The sequence below is a fragment of the Salvelinus alpinus genome, chromosome 3, assembly GCF_045679555.1.
Source record: "Salvelinus alpinus chromosome 3, SLU_Salpinus.1, whole genome shotgun sequence".
NCBI classification, from domain to species: Eukaryota; Metazoa; Chordata; class Actinopteri; order Salmoniformes; family Salmonidae; genus Salvelinus; species Salvelinus alpinus.
The window spans coordinates 81,167,244-81,179,498 of NC_092088.1; the positions used below are offsets into that span (position 1 = coordinate 81,167,244).

The following is a 12,255-nucleotide window of genomic DNA, read 5'->3' on the forward strand; positions in this document are numbered from 1 at the left end:
CAGTCTCTATAAGTAATGGAACGCATGGCGATATCATGAGGATTGGCAATCTGGCAATGGCAGATTGCCAGACCACTGACTCAAACACCTCCCATCCGGTCCCACATCACAGTATAGGCTTCATTCAGCGTTCTACAGACTGTTGACATCTTGTGGAAGGCATAGGAAGTGCAAACAGATCCATATATTACAGGGAATTGAATAGGCGATGTATTTAACAATGACCAGTCTCAGAATTCTCACTTCCTGTTTGGATTTTTCTCAGGTTTTTGCCTACCATATGAGTTCTGTTATACTCACAGACATCATTCAAACAGTTTTAGAAACTTCAGAGTGTTTTATATCCAATAGTAATAATAATATGCATATATTAGTATCTGGGACAGAGTAGGAGGCAGTTCATTATGGGCACGCAATTCATCCAAAAGTGAAAATGCTGCCCCCTATTATTGCAAGTGTAGCGAAATGCTTGTGCTTTTAGATCCGACAGTGCAGCAGTATCTAATAGGTAATATCTAACAATTCCACAACAAAACCTAATATACAAAATCTAGTAAAGGAATGCGATAAGTATATATAAATATAAAATATATGGATGAGCAGTAACAGAGCGGCTAAGATGCAATAGATAGTATAGAATAGATAGTGGAGGATGCCGTATACAGTATATACATACAGATGAAGTCGGAAGTTTACTTACGCTTAGGCTGGAGTCATTAAAACTATTTTTTCAACCACTCCACAAATTTCTTGTTAACAAACTATAGTTTTGGGAAGTCAGTTAGGACATCTACTTTGTGCATGACACAAGTAATTTTTCCAACAATGTTTTACAGACAGATTATTTCACTTATGATTCACTGTATCACAATTCCAGTGGGTCAAAAGTTTACATACACTAAGTTGACTGTGACTCTAAACAACTTGGACAATTCAGAAAATGATGTCATGGCTTTAGAAGCTTCTGATAGGCTAATTGACATCATTTGAGTCAATTGGAGGTGTACCTGTGGATGTATTTCAAGGCCTACCTTCAAGCTCAGTGCCTCTTTGCTTGACATCATGGGAAAATCAAAGGAAATCAGCCAAGACCTCAGAAAAAGAATAGTAGACCTCCACAAGTCTGGTTCATCCTTGGGAGCAATTTCCAAATGCCTGAAGGTACCATGTTCATCTGTACAAACAATAGTACGCAAGTATAAACACCATGGGACCACACAGCCGTCATATCGCTCAGGAAGGAGACGTGTTCTGTCTCCTAGAGATGAATGTACTTTGTTGCGAAAAGTGCAAATCAATCACAGAACAACAACAAAGGACCCTGTGAAGATGCTGGAGGACACAGGTACAAAAGTATCTATATCCACAGTAAAACGAGTCCTATATCGATATAACCTGAAATGCCGCTCAGCAAGGAAGAAGCCACTGCTCCAAAACCGCCATAAAAAAAACAGACTACGGTTTGCAACTGCACATGGGGACAAAGATCGTACTTTTTGGAGAAATGATCTGGTCTGATGAAACAAAAATAGAACCTGTTTGGCCATAATGACCATCGTTATGTTTGGAGGAAAAAGGGGGAGGCTTGCAAGCCAAAGAACACCCCAACCGTGAAGCACGGGGGTGGCAGCATCATGTTGTGGGGGTGCTTTGCTGCAGGAGGGACTCTTAGGTCAGGAGGGACTCTTAGGTCAGTGATCCTAACTGACCTAAGACAGGGAATTTTTTACTAGGATTAAATGTCAGGAATTGTGAAAAACTGAGTTAAAATGTATTTGGCTAAGGTGTATGTAAACTTCCGACTTCAACTGTAGGTAAGAGAATTTCCTTTAGAATTTCTCGTTAAATGTAAAATGTTCCTGTTTTGATAAATTTAATAGAGTGAGTTAGGTCTGCTCTATATCAAATTAGCATACCCCCTGAGTCCCTTCCCTGTTTCACACCTGGTAGGTTGGAGGATGGGACTTCCATCTCTCTGTAACCTATAGGGCAACCAGTGGATCCATCTCCTCTATACCATGTTTCTTGTAGGATGACAATGTCTGTATTTCTGATTTCTTTGGTGAAGTCAAGGTTCCTGCTCTTTAGGCCAAAGGCAGAGGACCTCAGGCCTTGGGTATTCCAGGATGATATAGTGACGGCTTTGTGTTCCATAAAGTGTCCAATGTTGTTGGTTGTGTGGTTTGGCCTCAGACCAGTAAGTGTTAGCAGAGCCTGCTGAGCATCTGGTACATTGCCAATGGCTTGGGATAGTGTAAGAAGAGTGGGGGTTGGGCCTGTTTGCCTGCTCACGGCCTGGGCGTATGTGTGAGTTCCATGTTGAGGCCCTCTGTGGGAGTGGGAGGCATGGGGTGGGCAGGAGGGGCATAGGTCTGATCTGAGGGGGCCTAAATGAGGTGTGGGCATGGTTGACTTGTGGGCTATTGATTGGTTGGGGTGGGGGTGTCTATTGATCTGTTGCTCCTGTGTGAAGTGTTGGGGTTGCGTTTGAGAGCGATGTCCTTTAGGGTATGGGCGAAGGTGGGCTCTGCTGCCTTGTACAGGTGGACCTGGTCGTAAAGGCTGTTCAAGTTCAGGGTGGAGTGGTGGGCCAAGTAAACATTTGGTTTTGAGGCACAGTCACGGGAAATACTTGCGTTTACCCGCTGAATGGTAGCAGGGTGGAAGTATTTTCGTGGTAGCAAGGTTGAGATAACCACTTGTGCGTTGGGGAAAGTAGAAGAAGCTTTTTCAATCAATCTCTCTCTCTCTCTCTCTCTCTCTCTCTCTCTCTCTCTCTCTCTCTCTCTCTCTCTCTCTCTCTCTCTCTCTCTCTCTCTCTCTCTCTCTCTCTCAGGATGACATATGGTTGGAGGTTGGAGTGAGTAGCGTAGCAGAGATGAGTCTCACATCATGGTTCCTGGTGAGCAGCGGGGGCACTCGTCACCGTCTGCCACTGGAGATGATCTTCGTCGGCCGAGACGACTGCGAGCTCATGCTGCAGGTGAGCATGACTCCAATTGATACAACACAACATGTTACAGCATCACATGATACAACACAACATTTTACAACACCACCCAACATGATACAACACAGCAAAACATCATACAATACAACACAACATGATACAACACAACATGATACGACACACCATGACACAACACGATACACCACAACATGATACAGTACAACACGATACAACACAATGCAACATGATACAACACAACACAACATGATACAACACAACACAACATGATACAATGCAACATGATACAACACAATGCAACATGATACAACACAATGCAACATGATACAACACAATACAACATGATACAACACAACACACCATGATACAACACACCATGATACAACACAACACAACATGATACAACACACCATGATACAACACACCATGATACAACACAACACAACATGATACAACACACCATGATACAACATGACACAACACAACATGATACAACACAACATGATACAACATGATACAACACAACATGACACAACACCGCATGATACAACACACCATGATACAACATGACACAACACAACATGATACAACACAGCACAACATCATACAACACAACATGATACAACATGACACAATACAACATGACACAACATGATACAACACACAACATGATACAACACAACATGACCAAACACAACATGTCACAAAACAACATAACACAACACAGCACAACATCATACAACACAACACAAGATGACACAACACAACACAACATGATAAAACACAATATGACACGACACACCACAACATGATACAACACAACACAACATGATACAACACAACATGATAAAACACAGCACACCACAACATGATACAACACAACACAACATGATAAAACACAACGCAACATGATACACAACATTTTTACTAGGATTAAATGTCAGGAATTGAGTTTCATGTTTTTGGCTAAGGTGTATGTAAACTTCCGACTTCAAATGTACATACACCTCAGCCAAATACATTTAAACTCAGTTTTTCACAATTCCTGACATTTAATCAGAGTAAAAATTCCATATCTTAGGTCAGTTAGGATCACCACTTTATTAAAAAAATGTGAAATGTTTTTCTTTTGGTGAGAATAATTAATTTCAGCTTTTATTTCTTTCATCACATTCCCAGTGGGTCAGAAGTCTACATACACTCAATAGGTATTTGGTAGCATTGCCTTTAAATAGTTTATCTTGGGTCAAACGTTTCGGGTAGTCTTCCACAAGCTTCCCACAATAAGTTCGGTGAATTTGGCCCATTCCTCCTGACAGAGCTGATGTAACTGAGTCAGGTTTGTAGGCCTCCTTGCTCGCACACGCTCTTTCAGTTCTGCCCACACATTTTCTATAGGATTGAGGTCAGGGCTTTGTGATGGACACTCCAATATCTTGACTTTGTTGTCCTTTAGTCATTTTGCTACAACTTTGGAAGTATGCTTGTGGTCATTATCCATTTGGGAGACCCATTTGCGACCAAGCTTTAACTTCCTGACTGATGTCTTGAGATGTTGCTTCAATGTATCCACATAAATTTCCTACCTCATGATGCCATCTATTTTGTGAAGTGCACCAGTCCCTCCTGCAGCAAAGCACCCCCACAACATGATGCTGCCACCGCCATGCTTCACAGTTGGGATGGTGTTCTTCGGCTTGCAAGCTTCCCCCTTTTTCCTCCAAACATAACGATGGTCATTATGGCCAAGCAGTTCTATTTTTGTTTCATCAGACCAGAGGTTATTTCTCCCAAAAGTACGATCTTTGTCCCCATGTGCAGTTGCAAACCGTAGTCTGTTTTTTTTATGGCGGTTTTGGAGCAGTGACTTCTTCCTTGCTGAGCGGCCTTTCAGGTTATGTCGATATAGGACATGTTTTACTGTGGATATAGATCATTTTGTACCCGTTTCCTCCAGCATCTTCACAGGGTCCTTTGCTGTTGTTATGGGATTGATTTGCACTTTTTCCACCAAAGTACATTCATCTCTAGGAGACAGAACACGTCTCCTTCCTGAGCGGTATGACGGCTAAGTGGCCCCATGGTGTCTATACTTGCGTACTAATGTTTGTACAGATGAACGTGGTACCTTCAGGCATTTGGAAATTGCTCCCAAGGATGAACCAGACTTGTAGAGGTCTCCAATTTTTTTCTGAGGTCTTGGCTGATTTATTTTGATTTTCCCATGATGTCAAGCAAAGAGGCACTGAGTTTGAAGGTAGGCCTTGAAATACATCCGCAGGTACACCTCCAATTGACTCAAATTATGTCAATTAGCCTATCAGAAGCTTCTAAAGCCATGACGTCATTTTCTGGAATTTTCCAAGCTGTTTAGAGGCACAGTCAACTTAGTGTATGTAAACCTCTTACCCACTGGAATTGTGATACAGTGAATTATAAGTGAAATAATCTGTCTGTAAACAATTGTTGGAAAAATTACTTGTGTCATGCTCAAAGTAGATGTCATAACCGACTTGCCAAAACTATAGTTTGTTAACAAGAAATGTGTGGCGTGGTTGAAAAACGAGTTTTAATGACTCCAACCTAAGTGTATGTAAACTTCCGACTTCAACTGTGTGTGTGTGTGTGTGTGTGTGTGTGTGTGTGTGTGTGTGTGTGTGTGTGTGTGTGTGTCCGCGCATGCGTGTGTGTGTGTGTGTGTGTGTCCACACTTTCAATTTTAATCGCACTACAGCGTGGATCTTTAGTGCTACGGTTTGAATCTAGGCCTTAGGCATAGGTTTCAAAGCAACCGCAATGGTAGTAAAACTAATTGTTAAACCTATTGCGTGTATGTCAACCCTTAAAATAGTGTCACAGTACAACTTAAATAGAATATATTAATGTACTTTCTGTGCTCCTTGATGTCAACTCTGAATCTAACTAAATTACACTTTCCAAGCCAACTTAAGTAGTTGATTACTCACTGGTCAGGTTTCTGCCAGGCCCTGGCTCTGTATAACGAAGAGTACATTTATTTTCAAGGAACTGAGTTGCCTGTGTGTGATAATACCGACAGTGCCTCAGTCCTTAACTCTGAGACACTAGAAACCCTGGCTTCACAGACACTTAGGAGACACTAATCAAGGAGTCCTCCTTCAACCTCCTCAATCCTCAGTTTGTCCCTGTCTACTAATGAGCCTATAATTAAGCAGCAGGTCATTAATACATCAGCACATCTCCAATAGGAGTTAGAAGGTACCATGCTAAATGGCTTCTAAAGAACAAGCAGTTCAGAGTGCAGCAAGATACTTCTTGCTGGCACTCTGCAGTTTAACTGCTGAAATCAGCAGGGTTGGAATGAAAGGAACAAGGAGGCTGTTTTTCTAGTGTTTGTCTCTCTGATGACCAGGGGGAAGAGAGGAGAAGACTGGGTACTTTGTTTAGTGTGAGTCTGCCAACGGAAAATACGCCAAGAGGTCCGGGCCATGTGACTGTTTTTACTGGCCTCAGTCTTTTTGGTGTCACATGGGTGTCTCAGTAATATACGTGTTTAAGAGCCGTTCCCAACGCAAGGGTATCAGACTCAAATCTGTACCACTCCCAACTAGGCCACTTCTAGTTAGTAACAGTCAAATCTGTACCACTCCCAACTAGGTCACTTCTAGTTAGTAACAGTCAAATCTGTACCACTCCCAACTAGGCCACTTCTAGTTAGTAACAGTCAAATCTGTACCACGCCCAACTAGGCCACTTCTAGTTAGTAACAGTCAAATCTGTACCACTCCCAACTAGGTCACTTCTAGTTAGTAACAGTCAAATCTGTACCACGCCCAACTAGGCCACTTCTAGTTAGTAACAGTCAAATCTGTACCACTCCCAACTAGGTCACTTCTAGTTAGTAACAGTCAAATCTGTACCACTCCCACTAGGCCACTTCTAGTTAGTAACAGTCAAATCTGTACCACTCCCAACTAGGTCACTTCTAGTTAGTAACAGTCAAATCTGTACCACTCCCACTAGGCCACTTCTAGTTAGTAACAGTCAAATCTGTACCACTCCCAACTAGGCCACTTCTAGTTAGTAACAGTCAAATCTGTACCACTCCCAACTAGGTCACTTCTAGTTAGTAACAGTCAAATCTGTACCACTCCCACTAGGCCACTTCTAGTTAGTAACAGTCAAATCTGTACCACTCCCAACTAGGTCACTTCTAGTTAGTAACAGTCAAATCTGTACCACTCCCACTAGGCCACTTCTAGTTAGTAACAGTCAAATCTGTACCACTCCCAACTAGGCCACTTCTAGTTAGTAACAGTCAAATCTGTACCACTCCCACTAGGCCACTTCTAGTTAGTAACAGTCAAATCTGTACCACTCCCACTAGGCCACTTCTAGTTAGTAACAGTCAAATCTGTTCCACTCCCAACTAGGACTCTTCTAGTTAGTAACAGTCAAATCTGGACCACTCCCACTAGGTCACTTCTAGTTAGTAACAGTCAAATCTGTTCCACTCCCAACTAGGACTCTTCTAGTTAGTAACAGTCAAATCTGTTCCACTCCCAACTAGGACTCTTCTAGTTAGTAACAGTCAAATCTGTACCACTCCCAACTAGGTCACTTCTAGTTAATAACAGTCAAATCTGTACCACTCCCACTAGGCCACTTCTAGTTAATAACAGTCAAATCTGTACCACTCCCAACTAGGTCACTTCTAGTTAGTAACAGTCAAATCTGGACCACTCCCATTTTCTACAATAGGCTATGCTATCTACAGTAGATTTATGTTAGTGTAAAGACTATGTTATATTTTCTACAATAGGCTATGCTATCTACAGTAGATTTATGTCAGTGTAAAGACTATGTTATATTTTCTACAATAGGCAATGCTATCTACAGTAGATTTATTTCAGTGTAAAGACTATGTTATATTTTCTACAATAGGCTATGCTATCTACAGTAGATTTATGTCAGTGTAAAGACTATGTTATATTTTCTACAATAGGCTATGCTATCTACAGTAGATTTATGTCAGTGTAAAGACTATGTTATATTTTCTACAATAGGCTATGCTATCTACAGTAGATTTATGTTAGTGTAAACCCTGTGTTCAAAGCGGAATCTGACTTCAAAGCAGAATTGTGTCAACAATACATGTGATTCCTCCTCCAAACACTGACATTGTCACAAGGTTGATGTTTAAACCATAACACTGATAACACTGTTATCATCATGTCAAAAACATTTCAAGTTCATCATTGATGTCAAGTTACCATTCATTGTTGAATGGTACCATTACTGACTGTGACTGTTGGGTTTGTGTTTACAGTCGCGGAGTGTTGACAAGCAGCATGCGGTCATCAACTATGAGGTGACCAGCGATGAGCACAAAGTCAAGGACCTGGGCAGCCTGAACGGGGTGAGTAAAAGGGGAGGAGAAGACATGTTTACAGGTCAGAGCTGCAAACATGTCAGAGGTTGTGCTTCATCTTTAGGCCAATCAAATTTGCTCCAGCTTTGACTTGAGAGGAATTGACAGGGCTGAGATAATTACCTGACCTGTAAATGTGTGTCACATGGCATTAACAGAATGCATTCTCAAATGACATGCCCCTTTTTTCCACACCATGATCTTTTCACGGCAGAGAAAAAACATGTTGAAGTGCTCTTCCTGCCACATGGTGTGTGTGAGTCATGTGTTAGTTGTCCTAGTTCTGCTGATGGCTCAGTGTGTAACTTACTCAGTGTGTAGGCTAACCCACTAGCCTGGAAAAACTGTGAAGCATTCTCCCAGGCAGGAAGCTGGATTCATAAGCTCTTCCTCCTGAGTCATGCTTCAGGATTCCTCCCCTGTCGTTCGAGGGCCCATGGCGACAGGAAGTAGCACTACATCCCATGCTGGGCCAATCAGAGCCTGACTGCTGAATGCCCTGCACATTTTACTCATCTTTATGATGGATCTACATCCCATGCTGGGCCAATCAGAGCCTGACTGCTGAATGCCCTGCACATCTTACTCATCTTTATGATGGATCTACATCCCATGCTGGGCCAATGCCCTGCAATTCTTACTCATCTTTAGGATGGATCTACATCACATGCTGGGCCAATCAGAGCCTGACTACTGTCTGCCCTGCACATCTTACTCATCTTTATGATGGATCTACATCCCATGCTGGGCCAATCAGAGCCTGACTGCTGAATGCCCTGCACATCTTACTCATCTTGAGGATAGATTTTGAATCAACAGTGTATGTTCAATCTATATGTCCAGGACTCTGTTTTGATAAATCCTGATAGCAACAACAGCTAGCCTACAGTCATAACTGTCTCTTCTAATTAGACACTGCAACCACCTCTCAGCTAACACTTCTATTACCCATTGTAACCGTTCTTCTCTTTTAGAGTGACTTTAAACTGGACTTGTGACTAAAAAAAGTTTGATTATTATTTCTATGCTCTCCATGAAGGACCCAGGTAGAAACAAGTACCTATTGTCCCTTTCATCAAGTTCTGTCACACTATTTAGAGGTCAGACAGAGACAGGCACAGAGTCAGGAAACTTAATCGGTGTCAGTGATTGAAAATGCTTGGTCAGTGAGGCCAGCGCTGCCAATGTTTTCCTGGCCCCGCTCTGCACCCATCATCTGACATACCTTCCATAAACAGACCCCGTCAGCTGATTCAATGTCTCTGGCTGCAGTGTGGGACATTTTTCACATCACCTGATTATTTAAGGCGCTCTCTTTCCTTTTATAATGGCACTATGGCTGGTTCTTATGGGGGTTGGAGAGATCTGCAAGAAAGACAGAAATCACATTTACTTAAGATTTTTACAGTACCGATGTAATACGGCCCTAATCCAATTTCTCGCCATCAACTTTTGCCTGCAGGTTTGTGGTGATTTGTAACTGAGCATGAAAGGTAATGTATTCTGGTTTAAATGTAGCCTGAAATGAAGTTTGCAGGGAACAGTTTCCCTAAATTCATTATGTAACTCAAGTCTGAGCCACAAGGGTTTTAAGCAATGAGAACTGGGCTGGCACGCCTGGCACTGGAGAGAGGCGGAGGGCAGTCAATTTATAATGTGCTATTTATAATGTGCTCCAAGTCCTTACAAACAGGTTTTCCCTCTTTTCTCTCCACACAGACATTTGTGAATGATGTCCGAATTCAGGAGCAGATGTATGTCACGTTAAAGATTGATGACAAGCTGAGGTTTGGATATGATATCCTTTCAATCATTCAGTCCTTAACATTTTAATGACACAACATTACTGCAATCTAAATAACCTGACATGAGGCATCTTTTCATTTCATTGCTCTCGTCCACTGATCATTTGTCAAGCTGTATAATCTGCAAATGTCAAACTGTCATCCACTGTGGCTTCGGCCTGACTGTTGTTGTGTATAATGAATTGGCTGTGAGGATAGATGCAAACAGTGTGAAAGTGTATTTCCTTAACCTGTTCCACATATCAACCTGTTCACGGTGTTGCAAGGGGAGATGACTGTCCCAGACGAGGCTCTTCAGGTATGACACTACACAGTACATACAACCCTTTACATGTTGTACTGGAATGGAATGTACACTACCATTCAAAAGTTTGGGGTCACTTAGAAATGTTCTTGTTTTTGAAAGAAAGGCAATTTTTTTGTCCATTAAAATAACATCAAATTGATCAGAAATACAGTGTAGACATTGTTAATGTTGTAACTGACTATTGTAGCTGGAAACAACATATTTTTAATGGAATATCTACATAGGCGTACAGAGGCCCATTATCAGCAACCATCACTCCTGTGTTCCAATAACACATTGTGTTAGCTAATCCAAGTTTATCATTTAAAAGGCTAATTGATCATTAGAAAACTATTTTGCAATTATGTTAGCACATCTGAAACCTGTTGTGCAGATTAAAGAAGCAATACAACTGGCCTTCTTTAGACTAGTTGAGTATCTGGAGCATCAGAATTTGTTGGTTCGATTACAGGCTCAAAATGGCCAGAAGCAAATACCTTTCTTCTGAAACTTGTCAGTCTATTCTTGTTCCGAGAAATGAAGGCTATTCCATGCGAGAAATTACCATGAAACTGAAGATCTCGTCCAAAGCTGTGTACTACTCCCTTCACAGAACAGCGCAAACTGGCTCTAACCAGAATAGAAATAGGAGTGGGAGGCCCCAGTGCACAACTGAGCAAGAGGACAAGTACATTAGTGTCTAGTTCGAGAAACAGACACCTCACAAGTCCTCAACTTGGCAGCTTCATTAAATAGTACCCACAAAACATCAGTGCAAATGGAGGATTCTTTGGCGAAAGCAAAGTTTGAAGGACATAATTATTATTTCAATTTAAAATCATTATTTATAACCTTGTCAACGTCTTTATTATATTTCCTATTCATTTTGCATCTCCTTTCATGTATGTTTTCATGGAAAACAAGGACATTTCTAAGTGTCCTAAATCTCCACCCGGCACAGCCAGAAGAGGACTGGGCACCCCTCATAGCCTGGTTCCTCTCTAGGTTTCTTCCTAGGTTTTGGCCTTTCTAGGGAGTTTTTCCTAGCCACCGTGCTTCTACACCTGCATTGCTTGCTGTTTGGAGTTTTAGGCTGGGTTTCTGTACAGCACTTTGAGATATCAGTTGATGTAAGAAGGGCTATATAAATACATTTGATTTAAGTGACTCCAAACTTTTGAGCGGTAGTGTATGTAACCTTTTCCCACTTTGTAACACATCAGAATGTGGAAAAAGTCAAGGAGTGTGAATACTGTTTGAAGTCGCTGTATATCAGAATATCTATGTTGTACTCAATATCAGGGCTATCTGGGGTGCTAAGTTCTGCTAAATATGAAGTAGCAACGGTTATACCATAGTATAACAAAGTGTCTGTAAGTACAGGGTCTTCAGAAAGGATTCACACCCCTCGATTTTTTTCTAAATGTTGTTGTGTTACAGCCTAAGTTTAAAATCGATTACATTTAGATTTTTGGTTGCTGGCCTATAGACAATACCATATAATGCCAAAGTGGAGGTGAAATTATGTCTTTTGACATTTTTACAAATTAATAAAAAATGAAAAGCTGAAAGGTCTTGAGTCAATAAGTATTCAACCCCTTTGTTATGGCAAGCCTAAATAAGTTCAGGAGTAAAAATGTGTTTAACAAGTCACATAATAAGTTGCATGGACTCATTCTGTGTGCAATAATAGTGTTTAACATGATTTTTGAATGACTACCTCATCTCTGTACCCGAGGGAGATTTTCCAATGCCTTACAAAGAAGGGGACCTATTGATGGGCAAA

The 12,255-nt window shown here is 41.4% G+C and overlaps 1 protein-coding gene across 2 annotated transcripts in view; it reads left to right on the plus strand.

Annotated features, from left to right (window-relative positions):
- LOC139571437 (centrosomal protein of 170 kDa-like) overlaps positions 1 to 12,255 on the plus strand; it is a 72,393-nt gene that overhangs the window by 20,623 nt on the left and 39,515 nt on the right. For both annotated transcript variants that reach the window (XM_071394309.1, XM_071394310.1), the window contains exons 2-5: positions 2,837 to 2,983; positions 8,277 to 8,366; positions 10,098 to 10,176; positions 10,423 to 10,481. In XM_071394309.1, coding sequence (XP_071250410.1) covers positions 2,879 to 2,983; positions 8,277 to 8,366; positions 10,098 to 10,176; positions 10,423 to 10,481 — 333 coding nt within the window. In that variant the 5' untranslated portion in view covers positions 2,837 to 2,878. The remainder of the gene's footprint in view (positions 1 to 2,836; positions 2,984 to 8,276; positions 8,367 to 10,097; positions 10,177 to 10,422; positions 10,482 to 12,255) is intronic.